The sequence below is a fragment of the Balearica regulorum genome, chromosome 1, assembly GCF_011004875.1.
Source record: "Balearica regulorum gibbericeps isolate bBalReg1 chromosome 1, bBalReg1.pri, whole genome shotgun sequence".
Lineage (NCBI taxonomy): Eukaryota > Metazoa > Chordata > Aves > Gruiformes > Gruidae > Balearica > Balearica regulorum.
This window is the reverse complement of record NC_046184.1, coordinates 198,804,553-198,819,645: the sequence shown is the minus strand read 5'-3', so window position 1 is coordinate 198,819,645 and position 15,093 is coordinate 198,804,553. Positions and strand designations below refer to the sequence as shown.

Sequence of the window (15,093 nt, the reverse complement as noted above, 5' to 3'; positions counted from 1 at the left end):
GCAAGATACAATTCACTAAATGCCAGTGATACGAGTTATGTATGAGTGAACCTAGGAAAAAAAACACTTTTCAAGCCATATGCAAACTGTACTTACTGAACTTTTATCACTTAACTGCAGGCAAAGAATATTTAAATACCCACAAGATCCATCCTTCTAAAGTATAAACACTTCAGATTACTGTGAAGACTGATGCATAAACATTGGTATATGCTTTTTTGAAAGTCAAAAGTCAAACATTCATGTACACTTATTTGAAATTCAAACTCAAACTATTTATGTCAGAATGCAAAGTTGTCTAAGAAGAAACAGAGAAGAATCCACATATTTCTCACTGCAGTGAGATTCTAAGCTGCTTTTTGTGGGTTTTGCTTATATGTTTAAGGAGACTTGAAAAATGCAAGAAATAAATTTGCTGATATAATTTTAAAAACTGAACTCATGATTATGCAATTTAATGCTTCCAATTTAATTACTCCATATTAAAATGTGTTGTATAGAGAACAAACTGAAAAATGAGGTCTAATATAACCTTTTAAAAATTAAGTCTGTGACAGAAAAAGTTTTTTTCTTCATGTTTCTCTAGTTATAAGCTAGAAGAAGACATACAAACAATACCTATCTCATCTTATCTGAGATGACAAAGAAGCCTATCCCTGGATTTATAACAAATATGCACCTACTTGTTGGCTACCCTCTTTATCAGTTGAAATTCCAAAGTGGAATTGGCAGATGTCCAAACACTATGTTAGTGAGAGTTAAATGTATTTTAAAACTACAAGACAGTACATTTTTTTTTTTTTAACAGAATATGCAATAGGAGACCACAGAGACTACAGCTTAAGGGTAAAATTTCAAAAAATTGCTTTTCCTAGATTTAATGCTATTAAATGAAAGTACATGTTAGTACATAATTCCTTTTTGTCCACAGAATCATTAGGAGCTTTTACTGCTGAACTGTATAAATTAGTACCGACATGACAAATCTTTGTTAGAAGATAATGAGAGCTCTATTAATATTTCCAACACCTCACCCTCCTGAGCTTAGGTAAAAGAATAACTTGCATTTGGAATGTCTCTCTCGGCAATGAGAATGAAATGGTAACCTAATCCTGGAGCTGTAAAAAGGTCCAGACTGGCAGCTTTGAGTCACAGAGCTACTATCTAAATGGCGTGAAAGTTTATACTCTGGTGTATCTGGTAGCTTCAGCCTCGGGAGGGTGCACCATAGCACCCTTTTGGGCTGTGTACTTTACAGAAAGCTGAGGCACAGAGTGCAGAAAGGATGGTGATGATCTGAGTCTCATCTTGATACAAGCACAGGATGGAGCAGGGACATGTATCTCAACTGGGGAACTCAAACATGTTCCAGGGTCCATTGATTCAAAGAATCCCAAAGACCAAGCTCTGACGCTACACAAGTCTATAGGAACTAATGAACATGCATGTACATATTACAAACACAGGCTTATTTTCCTACAGTAATATTAACACCTCGTCTACTTTTCAAAAGCACCATGAACTGCTGAATGATGCAACTATTCCTTTTTAAGCAAGATCAGATAACACAACATTTATCCCTTATTACACAGACTGTTAACACAGAAGCCTGATGCTGCAAACACTGAGTCACGGGCACAGACCTACCTAATCCTGTAGCTCCCCATTGAGCTTCTGACACTTAGGACCTGATACTGCAGCAAGCCGCAACAAGTGCCACTGAGAAGAAACTTATCACACAGTGAGACAGGATTTTCGGAATAATGTACCTACCTGATTTTCAAAACTCATCTGAAATGTTAACAGACTTACTGTCTCTAGATCCTTACCACCTTTCATTGCAGAATTTGCCTGAGGCCTGACTGGAAAGCATTCATCATGATTAAAATCTGTAATATGTTCCTTGTTCTCATTCTTGCTTCCTGGGAAATGGTATTGGCTGTGCAATGCCTTGTTTTGATAGAAATTGTAAAAATAATACATATTTTGAATTTTTTTTTTTTTTAAGATAGGAGGAGAATGAGTAGATGAAAAACAAGGGCAGAAAAGAGAGCAGGGTCAAGGAGAAAATATCTTAGTTTCTGTTCGCTAGTGATGTCTCAAATCTTTCCAAAGGTAAGATTAATTTTTGCAATTTTTTCTGAGTCCACTTCTCTCAAATGCTCTTTATTTTTCAGTTGCTAGGTCAGTCAATTCATCATGCCAGGCTTCTGTCCTTGGAGGCAATCTAGACTTCAATCTAAGCAGCCTAGCCTCAAACACTGCTCAAGAGCATCCAGCTTTCTGTCACTTTGAAAGTCTCCAAGATGTTTGGATATATCCTACAATTCAGTTCTGGGAGGAAGGTTTAAAAGATGGATGTACCCATTATGAAATTAATCCTGCCAGGTACAGCTAGTCAAAAGAACTGTGAACAGGCAAGCTAGTGGGACTGGGAGATCCAGATCTCCAAAAGAAGTCTTTTTTGGCAAAGCCTAGACAGCCTCAAGTGGATGTCAGAATGAACAATGTATCATTTTATGATGAATCAGCTTTAATCATGTAAATCCATACTAAAGTGTTAAATGTTTTGCAAGGCACTTTCTTAAGAGATAGGATTCAAGAATACATCGGGTCTGATACAGACATGGTAAACTGCACATTTTTTTTCTACAGAGGGTATAACATAATATCTGAGAAGAAATCCGATGGAGCGTTTTCTAAGCAATAAACAGCTTATATTCGGCATTCAACAACATCCAGCAGTCCCATTACCGGGGGATTAGTTGTTTTTAATGACAGATAATGCCATGGAATTGCTATGCTGTACTGTCAGTGCCTCTAGCAAGGAAGGAGATGTAACTTCATGGACGTCCTCAGCTTTCAGTGTGTTACCCACAGTTCTGCATCAATTCATGAGGAGGTACAGAATAAAAACAGTTTCCAGCCAAGTGGGCTAAAGCTAATCTGGGAGCAGACACTGTAGGAGACACTTTATGCCAAAAATAGGAACAGGTTCAAACTAGTCTTGTTGCCAGCAGGTTGAGAGGGACCAGATCCTACTGTGTCAAGCAGTCAGGGAATGGCACTGTCACACTGTGAAGCCTGAGGCTGCCTGACCGGTGCTGGCAACTGGGAAAAGCAGCTTCTATGCACAGTTGGGGACGGTCCCTCACAACACCATTCTCAGCATGCGTAAACCTCCTTGCTCTTGGACCTAAAACCAATTCAGATGGACTGTGACCAATTCCCCGACTCCGCTGTCCAAACGTGTCCCCACGCAGTCCATGCTTGGGCTGCCATCCCAAGTTTCAGTACCACAAAATACCAACTGAGCATGCTTATGTGCACCATTTCCAGTTTATTCCAATTAATTTTACAAGGTAAGGCCCTAGGTAGCCTTCAGAGATTGTGACCAGATTCTTACTCTTTTGAATCAAGGACTAGAGCTGCAAGTGCAAAGCCAAATCATGTGTCTTTCCTGGCCTGTCAGGAGGCCACACTGCTATCTGGCTTCTCTAGCTATAGAATTTGAATTGCTTCAGACTGGGTTAAGTATCAGAGACTAAAGGGGTAGCCTTGCCTCACGCATCTATGCAATGGAAAGCAATGACCACAATGGGCTTCCAGATGAATTCCTCATGGGAGAGACTTTTGCTATCTACGAAAAATTCAATGTCCTTGCAGAATAGATACCTAGAAAGATGTCAGAAAGCATGTTTCTTTGTCTCCCTTGGGCTATAATGTCATCATATCACGTGGAAAAATAAAATAATTTCCTTCTCCGTGAGGTAAACAATGACCCAGCAGTTTTTTAATAGCTTAATATTTTGATGCCACAAGGCTTGGTTCTTTATGGGGTTTACCTGCCTGGATATCTTCCTTTAAAGCATGCAGGAACACTGCAGTGCTCCTTGATTTTAAGAATTCAATGTTAATCTGCTGATACAAAACATATGCATTTATGTTGGAGAAGATAGGTCAATAAAAAAATGTGCATTCCATCAGAACTGACAGGTGACAAGATTAATAACACACTTTTTTGGGGAGGGATATTAATTTTAGTCTTGGACCAGATTCTTGGAAAATTCGATGTGCTGCACCCTGTTACGGAGTATTACTGCACTAGAAGAGCATAGCTCTCAACCACCATCTTCCTACCTTCAATTTAGGCAGTTCTTAGTTATTCTGGGCCCAGGGCTCTGCAGACTTTGAAGCTATGGATAGAAAACTTTAAACCAATTAGAAATTCTAGGGAGCAGATGGGCAGGTTAGAATGGCCCACACAGTCTCTGTGGCTGAGGAGATGCTTTGCAATGCTGCAATGTCTGAAGGTCCAACTGATACACAATCAATAGGAAAATATTCATGTGTGGGTCTGAAAGCATACTGCTTACAGTCAGACTGAATTTTGGTTCAAAAGTTTCTGTTTAAAAAAGATTAATAGCTGTGTCCCAAAGTACTAGTTAAATGTTTAAAGAAAATGTAAATGAGATACTTTGTATGAAAATGTGTTCATTATGGAATCCAGAAGCATGTTTAATCATCTGGAAATGAGACAATGCACATATTATTTCCCAACATGAATTCAATTTTAAGAACAAATATAGAACATTCTGTATTGTCATTCCTTTCCTAATAATAGCTGAAATTATTTTCTAAGTTTAGCTATTACACAAAATATATTAAATTAGAGTTATTGAATCATAGAATCATAGAATAGCTTGGGTTGGAAGAGACCTTAATGATCATCTAGTTCCAACCCCCCTGCCATGGGCAGGGACACCCTCCACTAGACCACGTGGCCCAAAGCCCCATCCAACCTGGCCTTGAACACTTCCAGGGAGGGGGCCTCCACAGCTTCTCTGGGCAACCTGCTCCAGTGCCTCACCACCCTCACAGTGAAGAATTTCTTTCTAACATCTAATCTAAATTGACCCTCCTTCAGCTTAAACCCATTACCCCTTGTCCTGTCACTACACTCCCTCATAAACAGTCCCTCTCCAGCTTTCCTGTAGGCTCCCTTCAGGTACTGGTAAGGCCACAATAAGGTCTCCCTGGAGCCTTCTCTTCTCCAGGCTGAACAATCCCAGCTCTCTCAGCCTGTCCTCATAGGAGAGCTGCTCCAGCCCTCTGATCATTTTTAGTGGCCCTCCTCTGGACTTGCTCCAACAGCTCCATGTCTCTCCTGTACTGGGGCCCCCAGAGCTGGACACAGTACTCCAGGTGGGGTCTCATGAGAGCCGAGTGGAGGGGCAGGATCACCCCCCTCGACCTGCTGGTCACACCTCTTTTGATGCAGCCCAGGACACGGTTGGCTTTCTGGGCTGCAAGTGCACACTGCCGGCTCATGTTGAGCTTCTCATCAACCAATACCCCAAGTCCTTCTCCTCAGGGCTGCTCTCAATCCATTCCTCGCCCAGCCTATAGTTGTGCTTGGGATTGCGCTGACCCATGTGCAGGACCTTGCACTTGACCTTGATGAACTTCAAGCAGTTCTCACGGGCCCACCTCTGAAGCCTGTCAAGGTCCCTCTGGATGGCATCCCTTCCCTCCAGTGTGTTGACTGCACCACACAGTTTGGTGCCATTGGCAAACTTGCTGAGGGTGCACTCGATCCCACTGTCCACGTTGCCGACATGAAAACTCCGTGATAACTCATTAATCTAAATTGAAGGGCCCAAGAGCAAAGTCCCGGATCCAGATGACTGGGCTGTGCAGTAGATATCTGCAACCATTAGCATTGCTTTTACTACCAGAACACTAATGCACGTATCACTATTAGAGAATGCTTTTACAGAACTCAGGTCATTAATACAAAGGCAACTAGTGCTGTTCACTGGGCAACATCTTTTTCAAACTACACCAAACTCTTATATCTCATGCATTTTCCTATAATGTTCTACACAACTTTGAGACAAGGAGTCTGCCTATCCTCTTCCGTGAAGCATGGTCAAATGCTCAGCTGGATGTCTCGGGTGAAACAGAACAGTTGTGCTGGGAAGCCAGGTGCAGCACCTCCTTTGGGCTATGGGAAGATGGCTGAGGTGAGACAGTCACTGCCTCTGTTGACATCTGCACCATTTTCTCCAATCTAGGTAGAAAGAACCAAGTTGCCAGTCTTGCAAGTCTGCCAGCATCTCTCCTTCACTGTGTGCATGTCCTTGCTTTGAGTAAATCAGACTGCCTGCTCTGCAAATGTCAGCAAACAACTTCCCAAAAGACTGGGCCGGTTAAGGCTGGGCAGATTTTTTGTTTTTTTCTTCCAGCACCAATAATATAATATTGGAAGAAGAAAATCCCTCACTTGAAATATATTTATCTGGATAACCTAGTCCACTGCAATCCCATTCAAAGGCCATTACTAAGTGGTGAAATTTTGAATTTTAGATGTGTAAGTCAAAGTAAAGAGTAAAAGAGGCAGAGATACAAGCACCCCGGGAGCACAGCCAACAAATTGCTTTTTCTTTTCCTAACACAGTATCTCAATGAGTACTGAGTGGTATCTCCATACAGTAAATGAATGACTGGGATCTCTGTTTACACACTGGACAGGGAACATACCTGGATATACCTGCTGGTTAAATAAAGTTGCAGACCACCATTTATACCATATTTTCATAAGTCAGTGACATTTTCCATCTGGTATCAGAGACTGGGATTACTCTGAAAACCAGCAAACTCTGATGCAAATTGTAAAAGTGTTGTGGAAATAAACAACTATCCTAAACACCAAACTTCTGTTGCAGTATCTCAGCTTTCAAAGAACATAGTAAATTTTAAAAAAACATATTTTTATGCTTTATCTGCTCCCCTTGAAAGTAATACTATGACTACCGTAATTATTAAAAATAAGGGGTAAAAACATATGCACTGACTACCTTGCATAGTCAGATTCACTGGTTATAATCAACTACTTTTGTTAGAGACAGGAAAGAAAATAAAAATTAGAAGAAAAGTGATAATTTGGACTTTGCCAAATAGAAATATAGAGACCAGAAGAATTTCAAGATAGCTGTACTCCCCAAAGCTATTTAATTCTTCTGTTGAACAGACTCTAATGCCATTTATAATCTGCTAAGAAACCGTATTAAATAATATTTTCTGGGTACAATAACTTCAGATTTTTCTCAATGGAGAATTCTGAAGACAAAATTTGAAGCAAGATAAAATAGAGACATTCAGGCTCAGGTATTTAATTAGCTCCCAGTAAGCTTATGTGTTTATAACTAAATCTGTCCAACTGTATCAAAGTTTCTCTGGAAATTTTATACTATAGCTGTGCATTCATGCAGAATAAAGATCCTTTTTCTTTCACTGTCATGGCAGTTAAGTCTCAGTTGAAATTGGTTTTGAGGACCAGACAATCCTATTAATCCCAGCTATTTTAATCTGGTGACTGATGAAAAGATTCAAAAAAGGAGATGGTTGTTAGTCAGTCAAACAATTTTTAACTGAACTCTGGATGCATACTGAGGGACCAAAAACTTTATGTGTCAGAAGACAGTTTTTGTTTATGCCTAGTACATATTAAAGGTGAAAAAGTAAAGCACACGAGCTGGACCAACTCTTTGTAGAAATTGCTGATGCATGATAGGTTTATAAAGCAGAGCTCTGTATAAATTTCTTATTGAATGCTTCCAACAGGAGCAGTGGCTGCCCCATGCCTAGTTACCCATTTTCAGTTTATCACTGAAAGCAAGTTGGTAGTAAGAAAAATATCCTTCAGCTACGCCATCCAATTTAAGCATGAAACAAAAGTAGTGCTGCTGATGCGGGCAGCATCTTAGAGTAATAGATGGAGATAATCCATCTGTACTCTCCCCCTCCTTCGCCCCATCTCATCAGCTGCTTCTGAGCTGCTTTCAGTATGCTCAGGACTTTCTCCTCTCTGTCTCATCCAGGCTATAGAATATCTTGTCTCTGTGCTGACTACAGGCTGAAGAAGAGATGGCAGGTGGCAAAGACTCCACTTGGGGAAGAAGGTAGGTTGCAGTGGCAGGATTCAGGGGAAAACAACCAGAAGAGAGCAGGAATTTACCCACCCCTTTCATTGATGAGATGTATTTGCCATTTGCTAAAGATCTGCAAGCCAGTGAAACTTCTAACCCAGTTGGAAGATCGTACTCTAAGATCATTTCTTCTGGTCTGCATCTAGGCCATTTCTTTCTGGAGGTGGGCCTAACTAAAGTAATCCTTGCCTTTCTCACCTCAATGACAGTAATTACATTTCAAATCAACTCAGAATAAGCTGATATTACTGCAACAGCAGCACTTAGGTAAATTTAAGGTATCAATTTCTGTTTAGAAAGCCATTTTTTCACATATAGCAATCCAGAGTTTTCTCTGAGTTTTTCATAAATAGAAGAGAGTTACTCTGAAACAGAGACTTACAGAAGGTAAATAATGGAGTGACTACACAGTAATGAAATACATTACTTGCATACATTTTGTCAGGAGATTCAGAAGTGACAAACATTTTTCTTCCCAGTTAGAAAGTAGTTGAAATATCACACACTTTCATTTAATTGAAGCACTAATACTAATGCTTATATACTTATCTAACAACTCTGAAAAAATAACAAAGTTCACAGGAAATATGACAATGCTTTTGTAAAGAAAAATGTATCTCTGTATCATACCCGAAATACTGTTTCGTCTCCAGCTGTTTTCAAATCATCTTCCTTCCCAATGATTCTCTGCAGCTGCGTTTGTTAAAACATGAAAAAAAAACCACAGAAAAGTTACAAATTTGGTCTTACAAAAGTCTTCTTTCAGACACTTGCATTAATTCCATCTTTTCTTTATTATAAAGTCACTACATTTCTGCAAGGTTCTCTAGCCACAACAAAATATTTGCATGCTTAAGGATATTTTGCTATTCGGACCCACTTTTTCCCAGGAATTTCTTATCTAGTGTGGTTCATATAGCCAAGCAGATCATATGAATCTATCTCTTGCAGCCCAGTGCTTACTCTATTTTTAGAGATTTTCTTGCACCGGAAGCTTAGCATTCACTCCATAAGATTTTGAAACTCAGGGGTATAACATCAAGGGTAATTCAGGAAATAAAAATTATCCTGTGATTTTCATGCTGTCCTCCTAGACAGCTTTACATAATTCTGCTACAGATATCATCTTCTAGACACGAAAAACATACCTGTTCAAATGAGGTACTATACAACTAACAAGAAAGAATAATTTAATTAAATAAGCAAACGTATTTTCAGAACTTGCACCAAGCAGAACATGATTTGAGTTTTCCCTCCATCCCACAAATAAATGAATCTTGAATGTGTTAGCTAAGAAGATTTTCAGAAGTACTGAAATGACTCACATTTAAAAACGTAACTTCTACTGTCCCAAGTAGAGCTCTAAGGTAATATAGAAAGTGCATTAATTTGCAGCACCTCAAGTATATCTCAGCTGTGATGTTTCTTTGTATTTTAGCTTGGGAGGTCAACACTGCCACAAGAATGAGTGATTTAACACAGCATAAGGTATACCTACCTTTCACAGGCATTTGCATGACTCCTCAAAGGACAGCAAAAATGAAAGAACAAGGGATTTATTACATTTCAGGTATAGATATGGACTTACACTGATCACTGGATTTGGAGACTTTAGGAAAGATGCTTTTTAAAGCTGACAGTTTTTGAAGCTGCTGGTTTGCTTCTCAAACATTTCTGAGTGATTCCTCCCCCTGCCCGTTAGAACTGGGAATAAAATTCATGACCAAATTTGCATAGCTATTATTTTATGGGGTTTTCAAATCTCTTCTTAGGGCTTTATTTTTTTCCTTTTTTTTGTTATGTTGTTCAGAGAAGGAATATGACCTGGCAATTAGTGAGTACAAAAAAATCCTCTAACTGTTCATGTTGCCAAAGGTCTTCCCTTGGCATTCAAATTTTGACTAATTCACCTGTTATGGGTTTTTATAGCCTCAGTTTTTGAGTTCCTCAGGAGAGTTCCTTTCTATTATTATTTTTGAATGGCATGCCTTGATAGTATTTACCAAAATAAATACTGTAAAACAAGACAATGAAACAGTACTAGTTCTTCCAAATTTCTCCAAATTCTTTTTATTTTTGATCACTTACTTAGAAAATAATTGACTAGTACAGTAAAGGCATTATGAATTTCTTCATAGCAAAACAGCATGATAGAGCTCTGGATAAAAACACAACTACTTGTCCACATTCACACTGAAAAATTACATTTTTTCTTACCTGAAAAATCCATCTTTCGCTCACACACAAGATATACACAACTACAAATACTTTCCAAACAAGACAAAATATGATTTTTTTCTTTGGAATTTTATTTTTAAATGACTCTTAAAAAAATCTGCAGAAACTACTAAAGATCACAGCCACACAGTGTAATTTTTTTTTCACAAGTGTTCTGGAAAATTTAGGTTATTGTTTCTCACATTTTACTTGAAACTAATTCCAGTAGGTTGCAGATTTTTTTCCAGCACAATGCAGCAACTACTCACAGAGGGAGAAGAACTCTGCCCTTGAGAAATGGACTCTAATACTCAACTGCTCCATGTAACATTTATCTATATGTAATATTTATATGTGTTCATCACTGGAAGATACTAATGGCTAATTCAAAGACAATTAGACCTATTATGCACAACTGATGCCTCTTTACTAAAGACATACTAAGAAGTAATATTTTCTAAGAAGACAAGAGGAGAAGAGCTGGCAGAAAGGCTATGTCAGTCTTAAAAAAAAAAAAAAAAAAAGGTGATTTTGCACCTTCTGGTTGTTTAAGAGAAATTAGTGGTGGTGGATGTTGTAGGCCTGCAGAGGTGTTCTGTACCAAACCACCACAACTGCTGACAGTTTTGGGTCGGGTGCTGTTTCATTCAGCCCTAGATGAACCTCTACAAGTTTTTTGTGGTATCTGCTGTCCATGACCAGTGTATAAAGACAGTCTATTTAGAAAGTCTAAATCACATTGCTCTTGCATGAGCTACCCTACTTCCATTCCCAATAGTTTTGAACTGTCATTTATTTTACTTAGAAATCTTTCATCAGGACAGACTAAGGGAAATTCCTCACTTGCTGGGGATTTTGGGATCTTTGGTAGCCTTATTCTTGATGGGAGGTCTCAGATTAACATACATGGGTTATTATGTGCACGTTTGGAAATCCCCCTCACCAAGTCTCATGTGAATGTCTTGGAAGTGCAGAGTTCACAAAAGTATCTCACTGTCATCACAAAGATGCAGATAACATGGCTGTGAGAAATAATTCTTTGCACTCTGGCAGGGGCTGATTAAAAGGTGGCAACTAACATCTGTGAACATGCCATTTCTACCATGTCTTCTTCAACCTGGAGTTGAAGGTCAAAGCAGCAAATCCTTGTGGATGCCCACCTCAAAATACAGATTGTTGTGGCTCTGGGCCCTCATACTGAAATGTTTCTTGCATTGTGAATGTTTACCACTGAACCATGGATGAAGCAGAAATTAAAAATAGGCTGGCTTGAATACAAAGAAGTAGGGAGGAGAGAGAACAAGAGCCTGTCTCTGGCAAAGGACAGACTTTTAACTCCTACTGGAAAGGAGGAAAATGTGTAGAAATGGAAAAGCTGTGGAGGACAAGATAAACTCTCTCCTTCAAAACATGGAACTGCATTCAAGATCTCCTCTCCTGAACATTCAGTTATGTTAGTGAAGAGCACCAAATCTACTGGGAAATCCTGCATCTCACACTGTTTCAGTGTCTGATCCATACAGGTCTGACCAGCCTGTCTCCATCACGTGCTGCAGGCACTAAGGACTTGGGTTGTAGAGTCTGTTTGTCACCCTTCTCCCTTTCCTGAATGATTCACTGACACATCAGTGCCTGTTTATCCAGCAACACGTGAGAGTTGAGATATACACAATTCAAAGAATGATGGACATTTTGCAAACAAAAAGGCAAAGTTCTTACCTCAAAGAATTTACAGTCTAGATCAACAAGTAATGTAGACATACATAGATGTCTAATCCGCAGAAATGACAAAGCAAGAGCAGCACTGAAATTTATTTTCCCATCACATCCTGCTTATAGTAACTATCTCCTAATTACTGCCTTTTTCCACTGCCCTTTCCGTACATACGTTTCCTGATATTATTGTCAAATATAGTGTGGAAATAACTAATAGAATAGTTCAGACGTATTTTCCTGAGATGCTAAGTGGGACAAGACAAGTGACACATTAGCCACACAATTTAATGATTTATTAGATATACAGAAACTTTCTGTGATGGACACAGAACTAGAGTATACGGACACTAATGCACACACATTTTTCAGATTCTTAACTTCCAAAAGGTTTATTTTTACACCTAACCTATAAAAATCAAGTTTTCTTTTAGAATTGTCACTGCTTGTAAATTTTAAGTAAAAAGTCATGTGAGAAAACTCATCTTTTGACTAGCTTGCATTCTGCGGGACTTCTTTGACTCTAATGATTCTTGTGAGTTGACATTGCAATTTATATGGGTTTATTTTACCACTCTATTAATTTATCAGTACAGCCCATAAAGGAAATGCAAAGTAACAATCTAACTAGAATAATTTTCATTTAATTTGATTGCCTTTACAGGAATCAAATTATTTTTAATGATTTGTATAATGTTTTCACCTCTACTTTGAATGACTTTCTGTTGTTCATACTGGCTGATTCAATTAGAATTACCTGAAATGGGTAATGGATATTAAATATGTAACATACTATACACCTCCCAAAAAGAGTTATGCTGTATTTCTCCAAGAATTTCCTTATTTGCTTAACTGACACAGTACCTATTTAAAGGCAGTACTGCTAACACAGCCTTTTGGTGCAGAGGCGCTACAGGCTGTACACGTTCACTTGTGTTCATGGACTTACTTTGCCCTGTAACATATGTTTTGTAGATGAACAATACAGTCATAACAGACATATTTCGGTGATCAGGGCACTGCTACTCTGATAACAATTCACTAGGATTGTACCAGGTTTAGTAGGTTAAAAAGAAAGAGTTTAGTTAGCATTTGATTTCTTTTTAATCAGCAGAATAATTAACATTTTAACAGAGCAAATTCTTCAAGCTTAAAAATTTTTGTGTAGCAACAAATGAGTGCAGGATACCTGCAGGCTTAGTTAGGGGCTTCTGGGGACATTGTCTTGGGAAATGGTGTCATTTCAAGTATTATTCGCAAATATGACTACTAAGTCAAAAAGTATTTTAAAAATATTTTAAAATATATTCAAGTACAACTCTTCAATTATAATCTTGCTAAGAGACAATTCACTGAAAAAATGGCTATCAGTGCAAAACATGCTAACAGGTATTGTATCATTAATTCAGAGTTTAAGGCTATGAAAGTACACGTAAATAAATTTTTTGTAATTTCTCTATCAACAGGTGCATCTTTACAAGTTTTAGATTCTGTGGTTCTCTACAGTTGTTTTATTAACAACTATCTTTATCCTAGTGACATAAAATAATTTGCACTGTAGTAGCCATTTCAGCTTCTTATAAAATTGTCTCTCTACTCACCTCCAATATGGATGAAGGATCTGAATTAAGCTGAGAGAGTCTATTAAAAACCGTTTGTTAATTTTCGACTTTTGACAAGAAGTATTTAGTTAATAGTCTCCTGTTAAAAACTTAAAAGTTGAATAAGCTATATAATTAAGTCTGTTCTTCTTTAAAACATCAGAGCAAGATTTTCTTTGTTTTTTAAGCATCTGCTTTTCTCCCTCATATTTTGTACAAAATATGAGGAAAACCTGCTGTTAGCCTACAAAGTGTGAATTGGTAAGAAACCTGTGCAAGAGCAAACAAAATTAATAAAAGCCAAGAGAGGATGGCGAATTAAAAAAAAAATAAATTTAGAAAATGAAAGATTTTTCCAGATGATTATTTAAATTAGCTCATGGGATTAAGGGACATACACCAACATCTACCTTCCCAATGACAGATTTTTAGATACAAGTCAAAGGTAACACTTAGAAAAGTGGATTGAAATATAAGAAGTACTTCTATAGCAATGCTTTGGTACGTGCTTCTTTCATATAAAGTATTTTAGTAAGTATGTGATCATAGATTGGACTGAAAAATAGGCTTAAAGATTTTAATGAATTTTAATTTAGCAATTACAAGCCATAGAACTATTTAAATGCTTTAAAATTAATATGCATATAAATACACATACCTTAAAGAATTCTTTCTTTTCAACTTGTTCATTGCCATCTGTATCCAACATTTTAAAGGCAATCTGAAACCCAGTCTGGGGTTCTGTAACAAATTGCGAAAGAACTTTATTGTAAACACACACACGCACACACACACACTAATACTTAAATATTTAATGCACAAGGAATATTGCCTATGGTTCAGTTCTCCATTGTTATGCACGTACATGACATTTCCAGTAAACCATATGTACCTCCTCCAATATAAGCAAACTTTTAAAACACCTTTTTACTACCATTTCAAGGGATAATTAATGCAATGGCAAAGCAAGAAATGCCAGCAGTGCCTAAGTAAAGCCACGAATGTCCATCTGATCCCAATGACTGTAAGAGCGTTGTGTGTCTTACTGTCCTGGTCCTATATATTCTCTATAGATGTCTCCATAAGCCCATGTCACTTCTGAAGTCTAGCTCTGTCTTGTTTATTAGAGCTCCTTTTCAAGTGAGAAGACCTGGAAAGTGCCTTGAGAAACCAATAATTATTCCCAAACAGCGTGAAAGAGGTAGTGTACTCCTCAGGTACTTCTTGCGTGCATGACTGTGTGCCAGTATTTGCAGTCTTCCCTCGTCTTCCCCAGCAAACAGACTGATCTTGTAATCGCGGCCAGCTCTCTCGGCTCCTGCTCCCGCTGTGTTAGCCCCAGGCCTTTTTTTTAGTTCCCTTCTCCTCCCTCCCTAAACAATGTACTCAAATGTTACTGAGAAGTAATAAACCACTCTTTCTGGCTTTTTTGGACAAAAGCATGTTTTGTATGACTCCCATCAAGCTGATTTTTTCAGGAATTTTATACAATTTTACCCTGCACTTCCTTCACCGAGTGGATGTTTCTTTTCAACACAAAAAAATGTAATGAGTTCTGAGTCTTGCAGGCG

At 38.2% G+C, this 15,093-nt stretch overlaps 1 protein-coding gene across 2 annotated transcripts in view; it reads right to left on the bottom strand.

The window, feature by feature from the left end:
• Positions 1-15,093, bottom strand: part of MICU2 (mitochondrial calcium uptake 2) — a 157,167-nt gene that overhangs the window by 18,264 nt on the left and 123,810 nt on the right. For both annotated transcript variants that reach the window (XM_075742196.1, XM_075742198.1), the window contains 2 exons: positions 14,181-14,263; positions 8,622-8,684 (listed from right to left, as the gene is read on the bottom strand). In XM_075742196.1, the coding sequence (XP_075598311.1) occupies positions 8,622-8,684; positions 14,181-14,263 (146 nt within the window). The remainder of the gene's footprint in view (positions 1-8,621; positions 8,685-14,180; positions 14,264-15,093) is intronic.